The sequence below is a fragment of the Anabrus simplex genome, chromosome 13, assembly GCF_040414725.1.
Source record: "Anabrus simplex isolate iqAnaSimp1 chromosome 13, ASM4041472v1, whole genome shotgun sequence".
Lineage (NCBI taxonomy): Eukaryota > Metazoa > Arthropoda > Insecta > Orthoptera > Tettigoniidae > Anabrus > Anabrus simplex.
Window position 1 is genome coordinate 48,787,751 of NC_090277.1, and position 26,612 is coordinate 48,814,362.

The window sequence follows — 26,612 nt, forward strand, 5'->3', positions numbered from 1 at the left end:
AACTACGATGAAATTATCGATATATCGTTATTCTTTCGATCTTGCGGCAATGTACGCGAATGTCAAATGTTTGCTTTTCCGTCAAGCGATCTACGGTTAAGTCAGGTTAAAACGTGGGTATTAGTGCAGTATTAATTTATTACATAAAAATCATGGCTGACACAGCGGATACATCATTTCAAGTCATTACACCTGATTTTGTGAACGTCATCGTTACAAATTCTAAGGAAGGAAATAATGCTAATTGCATTCCAAAACGATATCCAAAAGGGATTACCATTGCCGATTTGAAGGTAATGAAATCTTCATTTGTGATTATTGCATATTCTTTATTAAAAGCATAATTGAATGAATGAAATGGCTCTTAAACGTCTAGTTTATAATCACATTCAGATATCTTACTCTTACTGTACATTTTCAGGTATGAATAGCCATTTTAAAACACTCGTTTCTCATCATAAAACACTTACTCGTCATGTGACAGTCCTACTGTATAATGATGCATTCTTTATTATTTTTTGATGCAATAGAGGAATAGATGTAGGCACCATCATTCACACAAATCCTATCCAGCAGCACTCCAACATCAAAAAGTTCCTGAGGTGTATGTGAAGATGATCCAAGATATATACCTCCGTCCATCTACTATGTTGAAAACCACTGCAGATGTTTCCATGTTGATGTCGGTGTACACAACAGGAGTCCGCACTGTCAGTGGCACTGTTCATCATTGTCATCACCGGGCGAGTTGGCCGTGCGGTTAGGGGCGCGCGGCTGTGAGCTTGCATCCGGGAAATAGTGGGTTCGAATCCTACTGTTGGCAGCCCTGAATATGGTTTTCCGTGGTTTCCCATTTTCACACCAGGCAAATGCTGGGGCTGTACTTTAATTAAGGCCACGGCCGCTTCCTTTCCGACTCCTGGGCCTTTCCTATCCCACCGTCGCCATAAGACCTATCTGTTTTTGTTATGTCATCGTGTTCAGTACATTTATCTATTTTTGATGGAGTGATTTTTTACATACATTCATTCACCTTCTTTCCATTACAGATCACAATTGGACTTTATATGATGTTGACATTTTCCGCTATTTACTTCCCACAACGCTGTACCTGGCCTCTTTTTCTCTTATCCTATGTCCACTAGCTTCTGTTGCCCTCCATATTACATGAATATGTGACTTATTGAAGATGGACTGTTCTAACTTTTTAATTTGTGATTTTGTCCTCGTTTAAGAGTGACATATAAAACATTTAGACTGAGATGTTTTAACCTTACCACAACCGTGTTTGTTTTAGATTATCATAATGTTTGACTTGGATTTTATATACTATTTCCCATTGGTTTTAATGATACTCTTTCAACATCAGATCATCATAGCTTTTAATACAGTACGGTATATTTTTTTCACTGAAGATGGCTCAAAGTGAGCCAAAACATGTTTGATTAAAAATCACTCCATCAAACGATGGATACATGTATTGAACAGGACGACGTAACAAAAACCTTTATATTGTAAAGTGAAAACCGTCAATACAGAATGATAATAATACATATCTTCTTTCCTCTCTTCACCTGACTTAGAGCCTATTCCTTTCATTATCTCTGTACATTCACGCACGTAGCAATAATTTTGACATCAACATTCTCTTACTCTCCAGAACCTGCGAAGAGATCAAATTTCAGGACTGAGGACACAGGACTACAGGATTTAAGGAAGATACACAAGGTGAAAGGCTATGAGGAGCAAGGAGAACATAGCCCAGGTATCACTGGCAACTTGACCAGCAATACACACAAGTTACATCGGACAGTCCCGAAATTAGCCCAAGCTTTCACTCAGGAGTGTGTGGTTAAAATTTGCCGTACGTGGTAGGTTTTGAAGATATTTCAATTTCACAATTTTGCAGTTCTGAAGCAATTAACCGCAGTGAACCAGAATAATTTGGTAACTACGATTTGTATAGCATCAATAGGTGTACATAGCCTAAGTTTAGGTGGTTAATGAAACTGCGTCTGGCTGAATAGCACCCACATCAAGAAAATTGACACCGTCCTGAATCAGACAGTGCGGATTATCAGCGGTGATATCAAAACAACCCCACTGCAATGGCTTTCAGTCCTTAGCCACTTCCTTCCTCCACATGAACAATCTCGTCCGAGAAGCAAATAAAATACAGGCCAATAAATCACTTCCAATTCACCAAGACATCCAAAGAATCTCTTCAACCCGACTGAAATCCAGACTCCTTCCTCTGCTGCTGGCTCAAAAACTGATGAAAGAAAACTACTGTGGACTGCGAACCTGGAAATAAGAAAGGACTACTAAGGCCCCTGACGAATGGAGATCAATCTTTGACCTTATGCAGCCCCTGTTGTGATTTCATCTCTGCGGAGTGTATGGTTCCCACTAAACAGAGTGCGCACTGGGCATGGAAGAAGAAGTTCTGCGATGCATTCTTGGGGCCTTGGACCTTCTCCAAGCTGTGACTGTAGGAAGAATTCCAGACATTGCGACACATCACCTTCAGATGCCCACATAGAGCCTACGGCAGAACTATCAATGACCTTCTGAAAGCTTCAACAACGGCTATTAAGTGGCTGCAATATTTGGACATCCTAGTTTAGTTTTTCATTTGTTAATTTATGTATTTACTTATATTTTACATCATTTATGTGTTTTTTTAATTTTATTCTTTCTATTTTTCTGTATTGTACATATCTCTCTCGATTTCTACTTCACACGGGTGGCCTTACATATTAAATACCTCCCGTAAATACTACGTTATGTGACTCTGTATCTGGGGCCAACCCAAATACATTTTCTTTTTAAGTAACACGTGACAGGGCCACAGAGTTTACCATGAGAAAAACATTCAACGCTCAGGTCTAGACCTGTAACGTTTAGAGTTTGGCCCTGTGCTTTATTAATGGTCATATTAAAACATACATTTTCTGGAAACTGGAGCCTTTTTAACTAAACTGGTACCGGTAGGTCGATGGTTATCATTGGTATTCAAGGGATCAAAACAGTTTCACTAGCTCCGCACCCAGTGAGGATCATGCACTGAAGTATATATTTCTTTTTAACGATTTGATTAGCAATCTTGTGCCGTTGCATAATTTTGGTGTGTTTAGGTTGCAGAGCAATAATATAGGAGAACCTACTAACTGCGCACTTTTTAGCGATAGATTTACACCCTAGTGCTGAAGCGGTCGACCTCGGCAATCTTTGAGATTCGTACTGGCAATCTTTGAAACACAAACTATGAATCCCTTATGCATTGCTGTGCGACGTCTGGCGTACACTTTACGTACTAATACTGTTATTTACACAGCAAAGCCAAACTATAGAATTCAAACTAGGAATAAGATTCGCATCGAGAAATGTTATATAATGTTATATAATGTTTGTGTGACACAGTTGTTGGCTTAAAATAACAAAGGTTCAGAAAATTCAATGCCGGGCTGAGTGGCTCAGACGGTTAAGGCGCTGGCCTTCTAACCCCAACTTGGCAGGTTCGATCCTAGCTCAGTCCGGTGGTATTTGAAGGTGCTCAAATACGACAGCCCCGTGTCGGTAGATTTACTGGCACGTAAAAGAACTCCTGCGGGACTAAATTCCGGCACCTCGGCGTCTCCGAAGACCTTAAAAAGGAGTTAGTGGGACGTAAAGCAAATAACATTATTATTATTATTAGAAAATTCATATCGATCGATCATATTATCGATTCAATTCAGATTTCATTTCCATTCAGTTGGCAGTACTAACGGAACTGGAAGAGCTCACTCCTCAAACCCGTACACAAATCTATCACTAAAAAGTGCGCAGATAGTACCTTTAAAATCAGTTTGTGGTGAGAAATTCCAGGAGGAGTCAAAGAATTTAAAAATTCACTTGGATAATGTACCGCCTCTTCTATATCCGGGACAGTATCAATTGAACGGTTAGAATGGTCAGCAATAAATTAAGATACTACCATAGATCACAAAATTATTATAGTCACGTGTTCTAATCACATTATGATAATGTTGTGCATGCCTGGTGTGATATCTGAGCATATGCTATTCTCTAACAACAGTGTTTCTCTCTCTCTTTGGGACCTATATCTTTCACAATCTTTAGATAATCGTTTCATTCCAAGGAAGTTTCCCTATCTCTCCGCAAAGACGTGTTTGCCCTTTTAGTCTCTAAAAGGTCTTCTCTCTGATCATAACTTTCATTATTGCATAGTATGTGTAGTCTTTTAGTATTTGCCGTTGTGTATCCTATATTAGCACATCATCGAAGCATGATGAAATCGCAAAGGAAACACGGCCAACGAGTTTATCACAATCTACATAATATTGCTCAGCGTGCCCATTCACTGCAAGATACAATACTCATATGATGCGATCTCGTCTTTTACGCAGCACCTGCGGTCAAACTCTGTATGACTTGCTTGCTTGGATAGCACCTGCAGTCGATATAGGCAGTGCCAGCGGAAGTATCCTAGGCAACGCCGTGAATAGAAAGTAGAGTGCACATCATCTTTTTGGTTTCTATGGTAGTGACGGCAAAACAAACTGGGTGACCGTATTAATTAATTAATTAATTAATTAATTAGTTAATTAAATTAATTAATCAATCATCATCAGTCAATCAATCAATACTGATCTGCATTTATAATACATTTATTTCCATTGACTTATCAAAAAATGCAAGATTTTTCCTATACTGTTGAGACAATTTGGAAGATTTTTGTACAAACTGCACCTTTTAACTCCTTTTGGTTTAAGAGCTTGAGTTTTGTGAAACATGTTAGTGTTTTATATATATAGATTCTGTTTTGTAAATTATTTGTTGCTTTCATAATGGTGCTCAATTTGTGCATGGCTTAACTTGTACCATAAGCTAAATAAAATAAATAAGTAGTTAAAAATGTTTTATGAAAAGTTAACAGCAAAATACGTTAAGACATAAATAACAGTAGTCTCTCTAACTCGTTCTTGAAGCAGTTATTCCTACACAAGCAACGTCTTCAAAATCAGAGAAAACTGTATCAACTTAAAGCAATTGCAACTCATATTCTCCCTCTTTCTTTCCTCATTGTTTTGGCAACTTCTTCGAGCTGCAGCTGTGTGCCTTAAAAGGAAAAGTCATGTTGGTAGTCAAGGAATGTCACTATTTTACAAATATGTAAACATCAAGTAACAATAAATTTAAATACCTTATTTTCCAAAGCAGGGAACCTCCAGACGTTTTTACCATGCGCCGTCACTGGTATGAGCACTCCTAGGTATCACTTAGGGTTGGCTCTTCTGATCCAAAGAGAGTATTCCCTCCAGTTCCGTATCAGGCTCTCCAGAATGTCTTTCTTCCTCAAGGTATACTCCCTGGCATGTAAGCCTATACACTAAGGGTACAACCTTACTCTCCCCTGTTAATACTGAAGGTAGTAATTTTCAGTTATTTCTAACTGCTGTCGCTAACCATACAGTTTAGGGACCCTACTTGCCGATATGACGTCTTACAGTTACTGTTAATCTGGCACGTTGGCACTATACAGTCATGGTTCATTTCGTGATTTGTGAGAATTACGTATTCCCACTCCCATAGTGTTAAAATCATTAGTGTTTCATATGCAGGTACAATTAAAGTTTTTTTTTTTTTTTTTCTGTGGGATTGTAAATCTGTTTGAGTAATACCAGATAAGTAGAATTGTGACATGTTTCAATGATACATTTTATAACATTGTTGATGTGAAATGACAAATGCAGCATTTTAATAGTATGGCAGCATTTTAATTGTATGGTCTTATTTCGTCCATTTCTTATCCTATAGAATGCAAATGGATGTATAAGAAGGAAGAAAAATCTGCAAGTACTCCTCCAAAAAGGAAAACATCGTTACCTCCTCTGTAAAGAAGTTGGTAGTCAAGAAACGTCACTATTTTACAAATATGTAAACATCAAGTAACAATAAATTTAAATACCTTATTTTCCAAAGCAGGGAACCTCCAGGCGTTTTTTCCATGCGCCGTCACTGGTATGAGCTTTGCATGAACTGTCAGACTGTGTCACATCGTTACTTCACCAGGTCGCGCTCAAAGACAAACCCTCTAGACAGCGCAGAATAAACATCTTTTCCAAACAAGAAGGAGTGGCAAGATTCCTGTTCTGATGACCTCCATTTTTAAACAAAGGAGTCTCCGAAGAACTTTTATTATTTGTGCTTATTGTCCTAATGTTTTTTCTTCTCAATTCTTTCTTTATACAGCTGAAGAGGACCACTAAGTGGTCGAAACATGTCCTGTAAGTGCTAATTTACATTCAATTTTGCCTGAGGCAATAATAAAGTATCGATTAGGCCTAGGTGGTTATTTTACTAACTTCTTGAAGATCAGTTAAGTTGAAATGGAAAGAAATTTCGTTATCAACCTAACTTTACTTAACCTTGTCTTGTCACGACTTTGGTACGGTTTGCAGACTTAGCCTTTCTGTATTCTCATTGACTTACGGCATATGCGCATGTAATATATTTGCTTGTGTGTGTGTGTTATTACAGTGTGGTTTCTCTTCGGTCCGACAAATAACAGCAAATTTCAAGAAGGGAGCTCAATTGTTTACACAAAGCAAATGCCAAAGAATACGGTTATAGTAATGCGTATATGATAAATAAGGGCAGAAATATATAACATTAAATTGAGTGAGTCAGGGAGTGTTTGTATATCCTTAATTCCTCATTAAGCGTGAAAACCGACTTGATTATGAATATCTTGATTGATCATTTATCATCATTTACTTGTCCGACTCGTTGGCTGAACGGTCAGCGTACTGGCCTTCGGTTCAGAGGGTCCCGGGTTCGATTCCCGGCCGGGTCGGGGATTTTAACCTTAATTGGTTAATTCCAATGGCACAGGGGCTGGGTGTATGTGTTGTCTTCATCATCATTTCATCCTCATCATGACACGCAGGTCGCCTACGGGAGTCAAATAGAAAGACCTGCACCTGGCGAGCTGAACCCGTTCTGGGATATCCCGGCACTAAAAGCCATACGACATTTCATTTCATCATTAATTGGGTAAGGGAACCTCCATTATTGATACTTACATTGAGGTTAGTTTGTTGATGTTTATGTCTTGTGATTTCAATATGCAACTAGTCAAGTTGGCAGCCATTAGAAAAGAGAATAGGGTGGCGATATTTGCCTTTTAGTGTACAGGCTTATGTGACGAGTATTATAGTTTCAGCTGTTGTTTTTGAGTGTCCTCAGCCTCTCCTTGGATCAGCAATGACACAAACTTTCTCTACAGGACGATCTTCATCACGCAGATCCACATGCCTATACCAGCAGAGTAGCGGTGGAATAGTGTTGTTTCCTATCTGAAGGAGAGAAGTTTCTGCTGATTTGGAGAGGAGGAAGAATTCTTACCTTTGTAGCATATTACAAGTTGTAGCATTCATAAAGAACACAGTTGAAGTCTGATTGTAATTGAAATGATGTGTTAATCCAAGTAATTTTTCTTTCCAGGGTAAATTAGAATTGCTAACTGGTGGAAATGCAGCTACAATGAGCATTGTTGTTTACACCAAAGAAGACACATTGCTTTGTACGTTAGACAACGATTCAGCTCTGCTCGGATCCTACCCTATAGAAGATGGAATGCGGCTTCATGTAAGAGAACAGTCTTAATAATTCTTATATTTGCATATGTGTTTTAAGTTGTGATAAAGATTTAGGGAGGCGAGTGCCATAAAGGCAACCTGCCTGCTACGTACATAAAGTTTGTGGCCAACTGCCACCTGACCAACAGCGAAATTTAAATGTGTAGTAAAATGTTAACATTATATAATCCCATATGCCTTGATTTAATCAGCACCTACGCTTTCAGTAGACCAGCATAAGTTAATGCACATGCACCTAAATCGAACATGAAACCATATGTCGATTAAAAAGCAGACAAATAATCAGACATTCCATACATATTCACTGCCATAGTTTTAATGAAATTCATTACCCAGCATTCAGTTTGAAATGCACTCTCTGATCAAAAATATCCGGACACATACTCAAAACTCTGCTCCCAGGTGTTTCTCGAATATACTGCTCAGTAATGGACTCCTCTAAATTTTACTGTGGACGTTGTACAGGATGGCATTCACCACATCCAAATCCTCCTGTCTGACTGACACATGGTAATCCATGATTCATCAGTCAGAATTACACATCTCCAGTCATCCATGGACCAGAGGTGGTGCTCTTTATTGCCCCCTAACGTGGCAATATGTGTGTGTGGTTTATAGGCTGGTGCATGAGCCTTGAACCTCAGCCTTCGTATCTCTCACTGTTTAGTCATGTTGCTAGCTAGTTGCTACTGTGTACTACTACTACTATTGTTATTATTATTATTATTATTATTATTATTATTATTATTATTATTATGCATAATTATGGTATTACTCTTCTCTGTTTCATATTACATGACTGTTACGAAGGTCGATCAAATATAAACAGAATTTTTGTTCCTGAACATCAACCGTGGGTAGGACTGACCCCGCGCTTCCGCTATGCTTAGACGGGAGTGGGGAGAGTGTGCTGTTAGATATTTCGCCCCCGTTTCATCAGTAATGCTCACAATGTCGGAGCAACATGTACACCCCTCCACTGCGCAACGCATATTTATAAAATTTCTTGCTCGTGAAGGAGTTACAACAGCAGAAATTTGCCAGAGATTGACTACACAGTTCGGTGATCAAACATTGTCAAGGACGTGTGTGTTTGCCTGGCATAAAGAGTTGAAGGAAGGACGAGAATGTGTGGAAAATCAGCAACACGATCACCGTCCTCAGACCAGCATTACAGACGACAACATTTGTGCAGTTAACACTGCAGTGGTCGCGCGTTCTACTATTGTAGAACAGGTCAATATCTTTTACAGCCCTGAGCGGTTGGCAACACCTGTGGCCTTGAGGGTCAATTTACGTTCCCCCCATACCCTTCCACGTACCTCAGTGCAGTTTCATGCGTCTAGCTGTCACGTACTCAGTTTGAGCTGAACAACAATGTAGTGTTCTACTATTGTACAGGGTATCCGAGAAGTCCCCGAGAGGACGGTTCGAGGTGGCTCTGGACTAAATCCGGACACACCCTCTCACTTTATTGGCAGATAAAATAGGTACAAGAAGCGTTTGATTGGCTGAAAAATAAATACACAAAATTTCTGATTGGCCAGACTCCAAAGTTGGCAGGATGAGTAAGAAGAGTTGCAAACCTTGAAGTAAAGGAAAGTCAATTCAGTTCAGAAAACCTATAAACACAAAATTTCTTTAAATTTCTAGTTGTTCCACTTTGCACCAGAGTGCCTGACATCGGTTCCTTAATAGAGACATATATGAAGAAAAGTCCAAACTTCTTGAAATAGTTGTTGCAAACTGTGATACACCCCCCCTCCCCCCCTCCCAAAAAAAAAAGAAATCCAGTCAGTTTAGGGAAATGTAAAATAACACATTACTCTATCACTTTAGTAGTGACATCTGTTGATCAACGTCCCAACTTCGTGCATTAGTTGTTTCAATTTTTATGTGATAGCGTTCTTGAAGGCGCTTCATTTAAATGCATGGGGTTGAGGTGTACCTTCCAGTATATCTTGTATAATTAATACACATTTTTTCACAAATAATTTGGGTGTGTAAATTATTAGGCTGATTCACTTATACATTTTCTTACGTTTAAAATATATATCAAACATACAGTACTAGACACAAAATTGGTTTGACTCTGTTTCATTTCTCATAATTTGGATTAAAATTAAGGCATAAGTTTTCTTCTGAACTTTCAAATACAGTAGAGTACATCAGGGAAGTTGGACACGAGGCTTTGAAGTACGGACACTGGAAAATTACACTGAGCTCTTGAACCCCATGATGTAGACAGAGTAAGGAACAACTAAAATATGCTAGTTGTTGAAATACAGTATCATCTTGAATTTCATATTATAGTTGCATTCAGAGGAGATGCATCTCCTTTCCTAAATATTGAGATATGAGTCATGAATGAGTAGCATTTTCAACTGGTGCCTTCTATCAGAAAGTTTTACCAGGTATTTTAGCTGAAAATGTCTGAACTACATGAAAAGCTTTAAATGTTAATACAATATGCATTACATATTGTCCAATGCAGCAACTCATAATATTGTGGAACAATATGGCTTTAGGCCTGGAAGATCAACAATATTTGCTGTCAGGATGCTAATGGAAAAACATTAGGGAAAAGAGAAGCATTTATAATCGAAACCGACTTTCAACCTATTAGGTCGTGTTACGTACATTTAGTACGTATTGAAGAGATGTTAAGTACAGAACAAAAATGGCCAACCAGACACCAGTGGGATCCGAACCCACAACCTCCCGATTTCGCGTCGGTTGCTCTACCAATTGAGCTATGGTGGCCTAGGCCATCTTTGTTCTGTTAGAAAGGATCTAAGCTACAGGTCTGGTACTACTACCACCTCACTGTAGAGTGCGTTTAAGTTGCCCGTTGAGGGCCAAGTCAATGAATATTGAATTTTCACGACCGCATTGTAATCGAAACCGACTTTCAACCTATTAGGTCGTGTTACGTACATTTAGTACGTATTGAAGAGATGTTAAGTACAGAACAAAAATGGCCAACCAGACACCAGTGGGATCCGAACCCACAACCTCCCGATTTCGCGTCGGTTGCTCTACCAATTGAGCTATGGTGGCCTAGGCCATCTTTGTTCTGTTAGAAAGGATCTAAGCTACAGGTCTGGTACTACTACCATCTCACTGTAGAGTGCGTTTAAGTTGCCCGTTGAGGGCCAAGTCAATGAATATTGAATTTTTACGACCGCATTGTAATCGAAACCGACTTTCAACCTATTAGGTCGTGTTACGTACATTTAGTACGTATTGAAGAGATGTTAAGTACAGAACAAAAATGGCCAACCAGACACCAGTGGGATCCGAACCCACAACCTCCCGATTTCGCGTCGGTTGCTCTACCAATTGAGCTATGGTGGCCTAGGCCATCTTTGTTCTGTTAGAAAGGATCTAAGCTACAGGTCTGGTACTACTACCATCTCACTGTAGAGTGCGTTTAAGTTGCCCGTTGAGGGCCAAGTCAATGAATATTGAATTTTCACAACCGCATTGTAATCGAAACCGACTTTCAACCTATTAGGTCGTGTTACGTACATTTAGTACGTATTGAAGAGATGTTAAGTACAGAACAAAAATGGCCAACCAGACACCAGTGGGATCTGAACCCACAACCTCCCGATTTCGCGTCGGTTGCTCTACCAATTGAGCTATGGTGGCCTAGGCCATCTTTGTTCTGTTAGAAAGGATCTAAGCTACAGGTCTGGTACTACTGTTCCTTGACATCGAAAAGGCCTATGACAGCATACCAAGGGAGTTTATTTGAGAAAGCTCAAAATTCAAGCCAGTCTAATTTCAAAAGTTAAGGTGCTTAACAAGAAAACCAGAAGCTGTGTACAAGTCGGTTCTGGACTGTCAAGACTGGTTTAAGACAAAAAGGGGAGTACAACAAGGTAGTGCTTTGTCGCCCCTATTATTTATCATTGTAATGGATACCGTATTAAAGGCACTAAAACAAAAGTGGCAACAAGACTTAAAAGCTTTTGCATTTGCAGATGTTGTAGTAATTTGGGGTAACTCAGAGAAAGATGTGGAAGAGACACTGCAGGGGTTGAGTCAGGGATTGAGAGATATGGATTAAACATCAACAAGGCTAAAACGAAGGTACAGAAGGGTGACAATCAGCCAAGAATCATGCTAAATAGCACTAAGTACTTGGGTAGTATAATGTTCAAGGATAACTTGGCTAAATATGAAGTAAACAGTCGAATCAGCAAAGCAATACATTTTTACCTCCAAGTAAGACAACTACTATGGTATAAACAAGTACCACTCAAAACCAAGATGACACTGTATAAATCATACTACAGCCCTATCCTCACATACAGCCTGGAAACCACTACATTAACCAGAAAGGACAACTCGAAACTCCAAACAGCAGAAATGAAGTTCCTACGCACAATGATCCAGAAGACCAGGAGGGATAAAATCAGGAATGAAAAAATCAGAGAAGATGTAGGACTAGAAGACTCCTTATTCCAGAAGATCAAAAAGGCAAGACTGAAGTGGTTTGGTCATGTGAAAAGAATGAGTGCCAACAGGTCTGCAAGAAAGGAGTATGAAAGAGAAATAAGGGGAAAGAGACCAGTGGGCAGACCTAGAGAAAAATGGACAGACTTAGTGAAGAAGGATGTAGAGGAGAGAGGTCAGGATTGGGAGCGGATTGTGAACGAAGAATGGTTCACGGACCGAACAAAATGGAAGGGGCTCGTATACCACACCTGAAAAACTGGAGTTGGTCAACGATGACGATGATTTCCTTATGAGCAGGTTTCTTTTTTGTGATAAAAAAGAAATTGAGGCCAATTGATATAACAGGTCTGATCAGGTCACACTTGCTGGTAACTCAGCATGAGTTAATCTATATGCCTTTCAGATTTAAGTTTTCATGATATGAAAGGGGGAAATGCTTCCAGATTAATTAACTGATCTGTAGGTTGCTTTCCATCTCATTTAGATCTTATTTTTGTATAGTACAGTTCTTTTTAGTAATTATCCATTTTTGTTGCAGGTTATCGATAAATTTGTCTTAAGAAATGAATTCGAAGAGGCTTCAAATGCGGAGAGGTTTCAGCTGTCAGAAGAAGAATATGCCAAGAGAACAGGTATTAAGAACATTTCCTTGCAATGTAGACTGGCTGATTTACCTGTGCTTTTTTATGGAATTCTAAATTTTATACAGAATTCAGGTGAATTATTGTACACATTGTAAGATTTTATTAAACTGCATGGCTTCTTAGTGTTACCCAAGAAACACAACGGGGAGGTCGCCACTCGTCGTTTCTCATCTGAAATCCAGGTTGGGGATTTTTCATTGTAATGGCAAGCCCCCCTGCCTGCTGCCAGTCACAAAAGATCAATACTTCCGCCTGCATTTCCAGACTTTCACCGTATACATGTACGCGCGGAACGACTTTCCTTTGTTTATATCTCGCGACGGATGTAATTGAGCGGCGCCCAAGGCTGGCAATCTCTCTACTTAAAAGCTAAGGCCATAGGATGGAGCTGAGAAGCCAGTCATATGGGAACAAGCAAAGGTTGTCTGTTAGGCCTTTACCCTCCTGTGGAAACTCCATTGGTCTGTACTGCTTAGGGTAGGATCTGAAGAAGACCATTGGTGTGTACTGGTTAGGGGGGGACCTGGACAAGACCATTGAATGGGAAAAAGCAAAGGGGGTCTGGGGGTTAGGTTACAAGCCACAAAGCGGCTTTAGGGCTCTAGCTTCCTGTGGAAACACCATTGGTCTGTACTGGTTGAGGTAGGGCCTGGACAAGACCATTGGTCAGCACTTGGTAGAGTAGGGCCTGAACAGGACCCTTGTGCTTTTATTGTGCCCTGGTTGGTAATGCAATCTAGTTATTATGATTAACGGGAATGACACCACATGCGACTTTGTGTTGGCCAATAGGAATGGAAGTTGCTACTTCAGGAAAGGAAAATGGTGTGTATTGCTCTTCTTTACGTTATAAAAGTAAATGTGTTTCTGGGGGCGGGATGTTGGGTTCCTGAACATGGCAAAGAACACTGACACTCTTTCCAAGTAAGATTTCATTAATTTCTACTTCCTTAGAATGTTACAAACATAAGGTAGTATGAGATAAATTTTTTACCCACAAAAGTACACTCGCTGACTCCATTATTTAATATGACTAACCGTTTAGGTAGGATATTCACTTTAGGGGTCCCGTGCATAAATTTTCCTACGTCTTGCTTCACATTTTATTTCCTTGCACGCCGGCTCCCATAGGTACAATACAATAGTAAGTAGCCTATAACCAAAGGTTCCAGCTGTATGCCTGTCAAATATGGGCATGATCCATCAAGTAGTTTTTACGTGAAACAAATCAAGACAGAGCCCAAACATAAAGAATGCGCTAAAACACAGAAATACATTTTTCTCAAACTAATTCGCATACAAAGAAAATGTACACTGTATAAACATTTTTTCTGAGAAAGTGAATTTTAATTACACTGGGTGGGCTCCATTGTTCAGTAGGACTAACAATTTAGGCGGCATATTCAATTTTAAGTATCCCAGGTGTACGTTTTCCTTTGATTTGCTTCACGTTTTTTATCACTACATGCCACACTTATAGTGTGATAGTAAGTAGCCTGTATATTAACCAAAGGTATCAGAGGTCAGGACTTGTGAGATGTGTAATTCAGTCGCAGAGCCCCAGATGATTTTAACATAATCACCAGTTAATTTATTATTAAGTTCTTCAATCTGTCAAAACTAGGTTATAAATCAACTTTTTTTCTTTCTTTACAAGTTGCTTTATGTCGCACCAACACAGATAGGTTGATGCAAGTTTAATGGACTAGTATAACTCGGAAACAATATTCTCTAACCCAGGCATCGTCAATCGAGAGCGAAATGCCTTCAGTCGCAGAGCCCCAGATGATTTTAACATAATCACCAGTTAATTTATTATTAAGTTCTTCAGTCTGTCAAAACTAGGTTATAAATCAACTTTTTTTCTTTCTTTACAAGTTGCTTTATGTCGCACCAACACAGATAGGTTGATGCAAGTTTAATGGACTAGTATAACTCGGAAACAATATTCTCTAACCCAGGCATCGTCAATCGAGAGCGAAATGCCTTCGGAGCCAGTTTGCTGCCCGCTCTCGAGGAACGAGAGCAGCTTAGCGAGCAAGTAGGGGAAGTGCATGACGTATGACGTACGTACTGCAGGCCAGTGGCGCAAAGGTATAGCACATCTTTCTGGACATGTTAGATTGTGACACGATACGCATGAACTCATGTGAGGTGACAGTAGTATGTTTTCGTCTTTATCCTCACACCACACGACATTCAAATCTAGTCGGTTAATGTTGCACTTACTATGGAAGAGAGTTCAGCACAGCGTAGGCCAACAAGGTCCAAACCTTCCTTCTTTTTTTTTTTTTTTTCCTTCCTAAAAGCAGGTTGGTTTTGTTGAGAATTCAAATATTCCCATGTTATTTCCCAATCCTTTTGCTATAACACCCTATTTTTCAACATAATCTCCGTTCAGTGCTACGGCCTTACGCCACTGTAATGTGAGGGCCTGTATGCCTGCATGGTACCACTCGACTGGTCGATGTCTGAGCCAGCGTTTTGCTACATTGATAACTTCCCCATCATCCCCATAGTGCTTCCCATGGAGTGCATTCTTCGTTGGGCCAAACATATGGAAGTCAGAAGGCACAGGATCCGGACTGTAGGGTGGATGAGGAAGAACAGTCCACTGAATTTTTGTAAGCTCCTGTTGGTGATATGATGATGAAACATGCCTCGCCCAACGACTCACCGTGCTTTTGTCCAGTGACAGGTCTCCGTAGACGTTCTGCAAGTGCCTATGAATATTGTGATGCCCTGGTTTTCCACCAAAAAAAAACCCTCAAAAACTGCTCCCTGTTAGTATGCACCTCTGTTACAGACGCCATTTTGAAGGCTAGTTAGAGTGCTGCCACTTATCGAAATTAAAGAAACTCTTTGAGACTAAGCTGGAATATTCAAAGATGTCACAAATAAAATTACAATTTTTTAAAACCGAAATTGGGCGAGAAATATAATGGGTTCATTATATATTGGACGTCCCTCGTAGGCTGACATGCTACCGCATTATGTAGTCCAGGGCCATGAAATTAAGTTCTCTACCAAATTCTTACCTGGGCCAGTTGTTGGCATGTCATGCGTGCATCATGGCCGGGAACGCTAATTTAAATTCCCTATTGCGGGAGTTAACGAACGTACTAAAGAGTGACATAAATGTGCTATCCAGGTTTCTTTAACATATATTTAATAGGACATGGGCTGGGACCCTGGAATTATGGCATAATATCCAGGGAAACACTCTTGAGTGGGGTGTCTTCACCAGTTTCAGCTGTATATAGAGGTTGATAGGAAACCTCTTGATGACTTGACTACTAAAACACTTGCCAAAGGAATGATAAGACCTAGAGATGCTTTAGGATGGGAAGGCAGATATATTCTATGCATGTGGTTCAGTGGTTGTCCATATGCCTTGTTAAGGATGTGGAAATGATTCCTGTATGGAGGACAAGCCAATTCTTGTATTTAGTTATTTATTTTCTTATAGGCTTAATTCATTGCCAGTTGTGTCTCTTTGTTTTCCATGTGAAAAATGTTTGTATTATTTCCTCATTATAGATACTCTCAAACACTATCTGGAGCAGAATCGTCTTGGGAAGTACAGTGAAGAGGAAATGAGGAAACGTGAAGAAGAACGCCTAAAGGAGGAAGCCGCAGATGAGGCTGTGCTAAGCGTGGCCAAAGTAGGAAACCGATGCGAAGTGAAGGTGCCGCAAACTCCCACCAGGAGAGGAACTGTCATGTTCATTGGTAAGTTATAATCTTTGTAACAGTCAAATTAGTTAAGATCAAAGTTGAGATTAGCAGGTTTGTGCAAAAGAATCATGACCAGAATGAGGATTGCTGAGGCATGTATTTGAAAAGTTACAGAAACTATTAACACAGCTTCATCAGAAGGGCAGGCTGCTCACCCATAGCTGGGAGAGGGGTCATTCTTTAGGAAGGAAATGTGAGATAAGGAGAAAGCTGAATAAATACAGGAAAATGAGACAAAAATAGGTGGTGGTAGAGATGATTGTTTCAGAGGAAGTTAAACTAGGGAACCATCATGTATTAACACTAATCAAAGGGTGGATGGGAGGGGAGGCGGAAGAAGTCAAGACACTTTGAAAAAGGAAGGTACTGGCTAAAGAAAGACGGGCCGGAGGGCATGGAAATGGAAGACTCTCTAGGCCAGGGATGGCGAACCTATGACTCTTCCCACTAGGTGACATGCGAACACTACTTCTGTGGCACGTCACATAACACACTAACATATTTTAAAGTTGTTAACATGTAACGAATTGGTCAAAATCTAGCAACATAGCATATCTTAACATTATTCTTTAATAAAGAAATATGTCTCAATTAATTCTATGGCCACATTTTTTACAAATGTTATTAGCAAAAATATGTCTTAATCTTAAATTTTGCGTTTTTGAAATGTCATTTTCAGTGATGTTTGCAAAACAAAATCATGAAACATTCATTTGAATGGATTTACATGTAATGCTATCTAATACCTAAATGAAGTCAAACGAGGTGGTTTCATAATGATATTAAAGGAAAATAACTGGTGGCACACTAGATGGTAAAAAGTACCGAGTGGGCTCGACAGCTACAGTCACTTAAGTGCGACCAGTGTCCAGTATTCGGAAGATAGTGGGTTCGAACCCCACTGTTGGCAGCCCTGACGATGGTTTTCCGTGGTTTCCCATTTTCACACCAGGCAAATGCTGGTACTTAGACCTTTCCTATCCCATTGTCACCATAAAACTTGTGTTGGTGCGATAGAAAGCAAATTCTCTATATAAAATATTGCAAGTATATCATATTTTGGAGGTACTAGGTTGCATTTTTAGAGTTCTGGTGACATGAAAGTTCTAGTCATTTTATGAAGTCCTCCTGTGGGTGGGGGTGGTAGAATAACACCCACGATACCCCCTGCCTGTCGTATGAGGTGACTAGCTGAGTACTGGCTTCTTTCATCCATCGTATCCAACCTCCCTCGGTCAAGTCTTGTTCTTTTCTAACCCTGAGGGTATTATGTATGGAGGCCCAGGGAGTCTGTCATATTCACGCCATTGTCTGTCTTTGGCAAATACCTTCATTTTTCAAAGTGTTGGATCCCTTCCATTTTTTTTTTTCTGCTTAGTGTTATATAATCACCACAATAATCACCACCACCACCACCACTTTTACATGAAGCAATGATAAATCACTGAACAAGTTCACTGCACGGTTTTGGATCACGTAGCTCTGAGCGTGCATTTGGGAATGGTAAGTTTGAACACCACTGTCGGCAGCTCTGAAGATGGTTTTACGTGATTTCCCATTTCCATACCTCTTATATTGAGGCTTTTGAAAGTTAATACCTGCTTTTGTACAGTATTACATAATGTGGCACTTCATGTATCAAAATTGTTAATCTTTTCTGGTAATATAAGGTTTTGGAATGGATCTGCAGGTCCAATAATTCAATTTCCTATTAATTTTTTTTTAAAAGGATGTTACTTTGAGGTTCTCATATTAAATATCCTTTCCTCCTCAGGTCCGGTGGATTTCAAGCCAGGCACTTGGATCGGTGTGAAGTATGACGAACCAAAGGGAAAGAATGATGGATCGTAAGTATCATGCAGACATGCCAACTCCCCTGATTTAAGCGGGAGACTCCTGATTTTAGGTCCTTCCTCCCTCTCTCCTGATCTCAGACTTATCTCCCGATTTTGAGTAGATTTAGTATACCCGTGATGTTTGAAAATCCCATGTTTTTACCTGTTCTTTAAGTACCTGGAGAGAATTGATGTTCAACGCGCACTGACAGGGCAGATACAACCAGCTGGTGGTGGTCTTAAATATGACAGAATATCTCGTGTAATGCTTTTTATTTTATCATTTCCACATAGCAGTGCTGACTGCAATAATATTTTTGGGGTATGTACAAAGAAGAAAACACAGTTCAGATCATTCTTGCCAGAAAAAAAACTGAAACTGGGTAACCTTAAAATGTTTAGTTCAGAATTTCTGAAGAAGTCTGTGGCAGTTACGATGAAGACTCAGTCATGTGTTCTAAAGCTCATATACGTGCAGTATTTTATTATTTTCTAGAAATATAGCCACCCATTTAGCCACTGTATTGTCTAGACTTTCTACTGCTCCATCTTCCTGCTCTGACCTGTCAGTACGTTCATCCTATTATGTGCTCCTTTTCCTGTTCCTATTTTTATACAACTTGATTTGACACTTTTTATTCTTGTCCAGTATATTAGTAGGTAATGGACCGGGCAAGTTGGCCGTGCGCGTAGAGCCGCGCAGCTGTGAGCTTGCATCCGGGAGATAGTAGGTTCGAATCCCACTGTCAGCAGCCCTGAAGATGGTTTTCCGTGGTTTCCCATTTTCACACCAGGCATATGCTGGGGCTGTACCTTAATTAAGGCCACGGCCGCTTCCTTCCAACTCCTAGGCCTTTCCTATCCCATCGTCGCCATAAGACCTATCTGTGTCGGTGCGACGTAAAGCCCCTAGCAAAAAAAAAAGTAGGTAATGGAAAGGAACATACAAGACCGAGCAAATTGGCTGTGCGGTTAGGGGCATGCAGCATGAGCTTGCATTCAGGAGATGATGGGTTCGAACACCACTGTCAGCAGCCCTGATCTGTTTTCCCACCAGGCAAATGCTGGGGCTGTACCTTAATTTAGGTCATGGCCGTTTCCTTCCCCTCCTAGCCCTTTCCTATCCTAGCATCGCCATAAGACCTATCTGTGTTGGTGCGACATAAAAGAACTTGAAAAAAAAAAAAAAAAGGCACATACAAGTGAAAAATATGTATTTCTCCCTCTTCCAGTGGCTGTCAGCTGTGTTCTTTGGGAAATTCTAACGTTGAACATATTGGGTGTGATGGCCGAGTAGAAACGTCACTGGCTTCTTGCTTGTAAATTGTGTTTTTTATGATGACAGCCATAATTCAGGACATTGATAAGGTGTTGTCATGTCGACCTGGTAACTGCTCCCAGATATTCTTCAGTTTTTCATATCTTCAAGTGAAATATTTGTTGTACACAGTACTGCCATAAGTTCTGTCGGTAAAATCTAAACGTGCTGTAGTATGGTAATTGTGAATGAAGAAGCATGACAACGCTGTATGTCATCATCCACAAGGTCATCTTCACAACTCCACCAGTAACCAGCTTGCAGTGTGCCAACAGCAGACAGCAGTGAAAGATGGAGTGAGGAGTGTATGAGAATTGTATCACTGTATTAACGTTATTTTGTTGCAGAAAGTGAACTAAGGGAATTTTTTCTACGTTGAAACCTCTTGGTATCAATGAACGATTTGTGTTTCGGACAATAGCCCAGTTTACATAAATGGGAGAAACTGTTGATCACATCAAATCGGGCCGTCCTAGGTATATACGTAGAGAAGTTGTGAATGCTGTTTGTGCAAGGATTCAATGCAATCCTTTGCGTATTTAAAGATAAAAATTTCATAATGTTCCGTATTGAACTGTATCGCAATTAAATTGAAACAAGAAATAAAGTGGTTCAACCTATTCAATACAAGGAAAATAAGAAATGTAATGTTACATTCTTATTTGATTAAAAGCTGTACCAGTTTCAACCACTATTCTGGGTCATCAGCTGATTAAATAAAAATATAAAACAATGCTTTCTTTCTTTCTTTCAGTGTGAATGGCAAGAGATATTTTGAATACCCACCTAAATACGGAGGATTTGTTCGACCAATGCACATCACCATTAGAGATTTTCCTGAAGAGACTTTTGACTTTGAAGAAGACGAAATGTGAATTGACCTGTAAATTGTCCCAAATGCTGAATTTGTTGTGCTGGTCAGATGATGATGATGATGATGATAACTACTGCATCCTACTTCTACACTAATCTCTTTGTCATATTTATACTTGGTCTACCCCTACTGTTATTACTGCCTACACTTCCCTCAAAAACTAACTGAACAAGTCCTGGGTGTCTTAAGACGTATCCAGTGGCTGCGCACAGTATTCGAATATCAGCACCGCAACACCCTCCCCTCCTAACTTCGCTGGTATGGCGTGGGGCGACGGCGGCATTGGCGAAGTTGAGGTGGTAAATTTGCCACATTTTTTCTGGTGGCGAGAGGCTGGTCCATTGTAGGCAAGGAAGGTTCCTCCTGAAAAGAACCTATACCAGTTGGTTGGTCCATTTCACAGTCCACGATAGCTTGCGTCTGGGGTGTTTGAGAGTCCACCTCTGGTGCTGCATTGAAGCGTCGGCGCAGATGATCTTGATGGAGATGGATCGTTCTGTGCTCCGTACTGACCTGATATAACCAGGCTCCAAGGGTTTGGAGAATAGTACCTGGGACTCAGGCTGAATGTTGCCGAAAAGCCTTGGCAAAAACTTTATCTCCGGGCTGGAACTTCCTGGAATGGAGCAACCGCTTTTCAGGAAGGGGCTGTAACAGAGAAAGTAATGTTTTGTGAGGACGTCCTTGTAGTTTTTGGGCCGTCGTTGCCAGGGATCGTCCTATAGGTGCCGAACAGTTGGAGTAAGGCTTGTTCTTTTTTGATGCCAGTGTGCAGAGCTTTACGCATACTTCTCTTGAGGTCTGCACAAACCGTTCAGCTTTGCTGTTGGACTGAGGGTGAAAGGGAGGTGCCAGTATGTGACGTATACAATTATTCTTGCAGAGATCTTTAAAGTTGGCAGATACAAACTGTGGACCATTGTCAGGTATAATAGTCTGAGCTAAGCCTTCTGTAGTAAAGATTTTCTGTAAGGCACGAGCAATGGCTTCTGTGCTGGTTGAATGCATTTCCACCACAAAAGGGACATTAGACATGGCATCGATGACTACGAAACACATAGAATTCAGGAATGGTCCTGCATAATCATACCCTAAGTCTGTGTGAGTGGCAACGCCAACTTACCATAGCATATAGCCCTGTTTAAACTAGGAACACAACTTTAATTTTTTTGTTAATAGCAGAATGAATAATTTCATTACTAATCTTTATTCGTTGTTATTTCTTTCAGTGTGAATGGCAAGAGATATTTTGAATGCCCACCAAAATACGGAGGATTTGTTCGACCAATGCACATCACCATTGGAGATTTTCCTGAAGAGACTTTTGACCTTGAAGAAGACGAAATGTGAATTGACCTGCAAATTGTCCCAAATGCTGAATTTGTTGTGCTTGTGATCCAGCTTTTAGACAGCACAAAACATTAATTGAAAAGTGAATTACAGGCTGTTGAAATTATGTGCTTAACCTTGGCTGTGTTTGAAGAATAACATACTAACTTAACATTTAGTAATGACAAATGTGAAACGTACCAGTTATATTTTGGTTAACTATCGCCAAGTTTCAAACATACAATGCCAGCTTGAACGGTTTGAAGTTTGCGGACTGTGTTAATATCCCACTGAATACAACTCACTCACCAAATGGACTCACAATTACTATTTTTGCTTAATGCTTATTTAGCAACATGACATTCCTCAAGACTGGGCCCAATTTTTTGCTTAGAATTAGAAATGTAACATATATCAAATAAAGTATTAAAAATAAAGATCTAGTTGTTTTAAAGTTAATTCAAAGTATGTCAGAAATCATAAATGCTGTAGTAAGTATGGCAGCTAATTGAGCCCAGGTGCGTCAACTTCGGTTATGACTTCCATGGTAAAATAGATAGCTCACCATGGTTAAGTTGAATTTCTGTTGCATCAAGCCCGGGTTTGATATTTTAAAAAATTTACTAAGGTTAAAATGTTTACAGGTCATGAGCGAGTGGTTAAGCAGCTAACCTACGCTTTAAGTACTCTATATAACCTCACAAGTAAGTTGTATATTGTGTGCTTTGTAAGTATTGTCAACCTACCTAAACTTTTAAGTAGGGATGGGACAAATGGTTACTTTCCATTATCATGTTCCTGTGTATCTGTTACAGTGTAGTCTGTTCTCATTATTTCCATACAGTGAAAAAAAAACCTACAACCTGTTTTCCAGTCAGTGACCGGGTCAGGGATGTAATGAATGAAGCACATATAGGCTGTTATTACGATGGGGTCGCCACTCCCAAAGTGATATATTAATGAATGATAGATGCTACGAAATGAGATGCTACCTACCTGGATGCCTCACAGTCGTTGTTGGAAGGGTAGCTTTATGTGATTCAGATCGGGCCAGAGGTATTCTGTGACTATTCCTCTTCATTTATACTGTGTGTTTTTAAGTATCGGATCATTCTAGAAGTATTTCTGTCGACATATTTTATTTCTTTTGTACAAGCAACACAGCGGGCTGTGCTACGTGACATCATTTAATATAACCGACATCCGCGACTTTGTTGCATTTCGGACATCGGCTTCAAGTTGTCGCGTACAACTAGACACAATTTCACATTGCACCGTCATATACCGAAGTACCTAATTATAACATTGTAAGGAATTATTTCCTATGTCACCAAAATATCGGTAAACACAAGCAGTGGTCATATGTTATTGTACGTGGGGTCTGATAACGACGTACACGTACCTGTCGAAAGGAAAGGAGCAAACTGAAGCATTTTAGATTACTCATTCCACTCATGCGTAATGTTGGTTGCATATGCAGCAAGGCGCATCTTGCCTTGTCTTGAGTTCGAATAATGCACGCCTCTAGTATCCAGGTACGTGTACCTACAGTAGCCGTCAGGTTCTGTACGTAAACCACTCTTTCGTATACCTACCAGCGCATCCTTTATAATTGTGTTATACTGCGTCAAAATAGATCTCGGTAGAAATCAACGCCCTAGTCCCTTGTTGACACGTATTTACGAAACTGAGAAGGCCCGTGGTTGGCTATTATGCATACTCGGCACAAACAACATTCAGCTCCGAGTACCTGTAGGCCTACGACACGCTGCTCGCCGCATAATGCGAGGACAACACTCTCGAGATATCTCGAAATATCTCGCGAGAAATAGTGCCTGCACTAGTCTCGAGAAATCTTGAGACCTCGTCTCAGACTGCCCATCACTACTTCACAGCTGTCTGACATTAGGCGGATGATGTGGATGCCATTCAGATCTGCGGATATTAACCTATGATGCACACAGGACACAATTCCATTAGATCCCTTTGCAAAATCTGTTTCTTTCCATGTGTAAATAAACCTATTTCCCTGGTTTTGCCGTGCACCTGATGGGCCTTGGAAAATCGTAAAATTGTACACATCCATTTGGTGTGTATATTAAGCACTTTGATCTTGCAACGTAGGCAATGTAAAGTTTTTTTGGCAATCAAATGTGAAGGTTATTTCACCATTGCCCTCAACTTTCAGTTCATCATAAAAAGCTTTTGCCTTAGCTTTGTTTAAGGCAGGTTGTGTTGTGTGTTCTTGTTTCTTCATCTCATATCTGATCATATTTGCTTTCTTTGTCCTTTGTTGCTCTAAACTGATGCACACTGAGCAGCAGTCAGTTGCTGGGATAGAGAAACTGGTATCAATCTGATACGTACAAGATTTTCAGGTCTATCTTTGTAACGTTATCCACAGTTTTCTCTGGATCTTCATTAAACATTTTCCAGAGCTTTTAAATTGATAATTCACTGGACAATAAACAGTCTAGTAATGTTTTTTTTCACAGCAATAATGTGACTGAACTGGTTTCAGCTTCTCAATAAATTCCTTAACAGCACCCCTTTTTCCCTGATAACTATTTAGCATTCGGTCTCCACATCTTCTTTCAACTGGAGCATCTCCTGTCTCTAAGTACCTCTTACAAACTCTCTGTTCTCTTGCTGTTGATACACTGAGAACACTGATGAACATCGTCTGGCACACACACAATTGCCCAGTTTGGTTACCTACTTTCAGATGTGGTCAGTAGTACCTAAGGGAAGTATTTATGCTTTTCCTGGAGTCCGCTGTTTCTACCCGTCGCCGCCGCCTCGGTGATCTGACTGCTGTGTATATAAGTACAAAACTGTCCTGTTGAATTTTGTCTGGGACTTTATAAAAGGCTTGATGTGCTCTCCTTATATCCTGCATTGATAATATTTCACACTGGTATGCTGATGAAGCCCCATGCTTGCAGTGAGATTGAACCAGAAATCCACTTGAAGAATATCTAGAAAAGAGCAGTCCCAATAAAGAGAAAACCTAGATAATTAATTCAGATATTCATGTACAGCATTTTCCGAAACACATGATTACTAGATGCTTTATATTTAGACTATTTGAGGAAATCGTTCCTGTTTGTGGCCATATGAAGCAACCACTTTTGACATTAACTTAAAATCTAACACAATACAATGTAACATGCGGTTTACAGATAATGCTGCTAAATGAAGTTCTCATTATTTCCATACAGTGAAATAGCGCAAAATACTACAACTGACGATTTAACCTTACCTCGTGTTTTGTTTGTTCCTCTTCCAGTCAGTAGGATTTGCTAATTTCTTATAGCCTTTCCCTCTTGGAACTGCGTGTACATCTATTCCGTTAGTAACATCCATTATTATGGAGGAAATGATAATGCAATGTTTATATTTTGCCCCCCCCCCCACCAAAAAAAAAGAAACACTGCAAACTTTCTTAATGCATTCACAAACAAGCCAAGAAAAACACACACCAATATGACTAGCTAACAAATGGCTTACTACTGTGTCTTCTTGCTTCACGGCTGTGTGCAGAAGGGCCAACTTGACAAGCTCAGAACTAACGTCCATTGAAAAAAAAGCTTCAAAAAAAAGCATTATTCAAATGCAGGACACAGTGTGTGTAACCATAAAAGTGGTTGATTACACATTTAACATCAGATCATAATTTCATAAAATTTATTTATTAACACAGTAAAAACAGTAAAACAAACTCGAGGTTCACGGAAGCGAAGTAGCATTAAACGTAAACAACAGATTGGAAAACATGACAACTACAAGGTGGATGTGGAAAACGGCATGGACCCTATGAGGTGATTGAACGTATCCATTATGAATGAACAAAAAAACAGATAGTATCTCCTTGAATATTATCTTTTTAATTACAGTAACCAAACAAAATAATAAAAGGACAAACAAAAACTCCAATATTTGTCATAGTAAATTTAAGTGTTAATTTGCACCTATAGATATGTGCTACGTACAAAGGAAAATTTTAAGTTACACTTACGTATACAATGATGCACACAAATTAGGTAAAAAGAAAGAAATAAAATCTTAACACAGAAAACTTGTGTCAATACTTGAATCACTTCCAGTAAAGAGCAGAGATTTTACTTCCTTGTGTTAAATGATGCAGAACTACAAGAGCAAACCGGAGGAAAAGTTAAATTACATGTTAGTTACAAGGTTAAAAAAGAAAAGGGAATCGCCTCCAAAAACTAAACAGCACGTGCTTAGCTGAAAAGCTACGTCATTTCGATAATTTCAATGGTAAATGTAAATCTCAAGGATCAACTCCTGTACAGGAAAAGAAATAAAATTACATGTAAATGAAGTTAATGTCCGAAGCATTGCTGGGTAGTGATTATTGTTTTAAGAGGAAGTACAGCTGGACAACCATCCTCCCAAAATTAGTTAATTCTGAGTTGAAACTAAACCCATTTTCCAGCAGTTTTTATTAATTATCTGGGAATTTCCCAGTAAAAAAGTTACCATAGATTTGAATAACAAGTTGTTGAACTATTTACTCAAACACGAAACTTTTAATACAGCTGGGACCGGGCGAGTTGGCCGTGCGGTTAGGGGCACACGGCTGTGAGTTTGTATCCGGGAGATAGTGGGTTCGAATCCCACTGTCGGCAGCCCTGAAGATGGTTTTCCGTGGTTTCCCATTTTCACACCAGGCAAATGCTGGGGCTGTACCTCAATTAAGGCCACGGCCACTTCCTT

The 26,612-nt window shown here is 39.8% G+C and overlaps 1 protein-coding gene across 2 annotated transcripts; it reads left to right on the forward strand.

Moving 5' to 3' along the window:
* Positions 1-60: 60 nt before the first annotated feature.
* On the forward strand, positions 61-22,331 carry LOC136885046 (tubulin-folding cofactor B). Of its 2 annotated transcripts, none has more exons than XM_067157439.2 (6): positions 61-293; positions 7,513-7,656; positions 12,673-12,766; positions 16,319-16,510; positions 18,291-18,363; positions 21,773-22,331. In XM_067157439.2, exons 1-6 carry the CDS (start codon positions 153-155, stop codon positions 21,891-21,893), a joined length of 765 nt encoding a protein of 254 aa, XP_067013540.1. In that variant the 5' UTR covers positions 61-152; the 3' UTR covers positions 21,894-22,331. The 2 variants fall into 2 exon arrangements, with proteins under 2 accessions (XP_067013540.1, XP_067013539.2); XM_067157438.2 differs by lacking the exon at positions 21,773-22,331 and adding an exon at positions 20,424-21,735.
* The last annotated feature ends 4,281 nt before the right edge of the window (positions 22,332-26,612 follow it).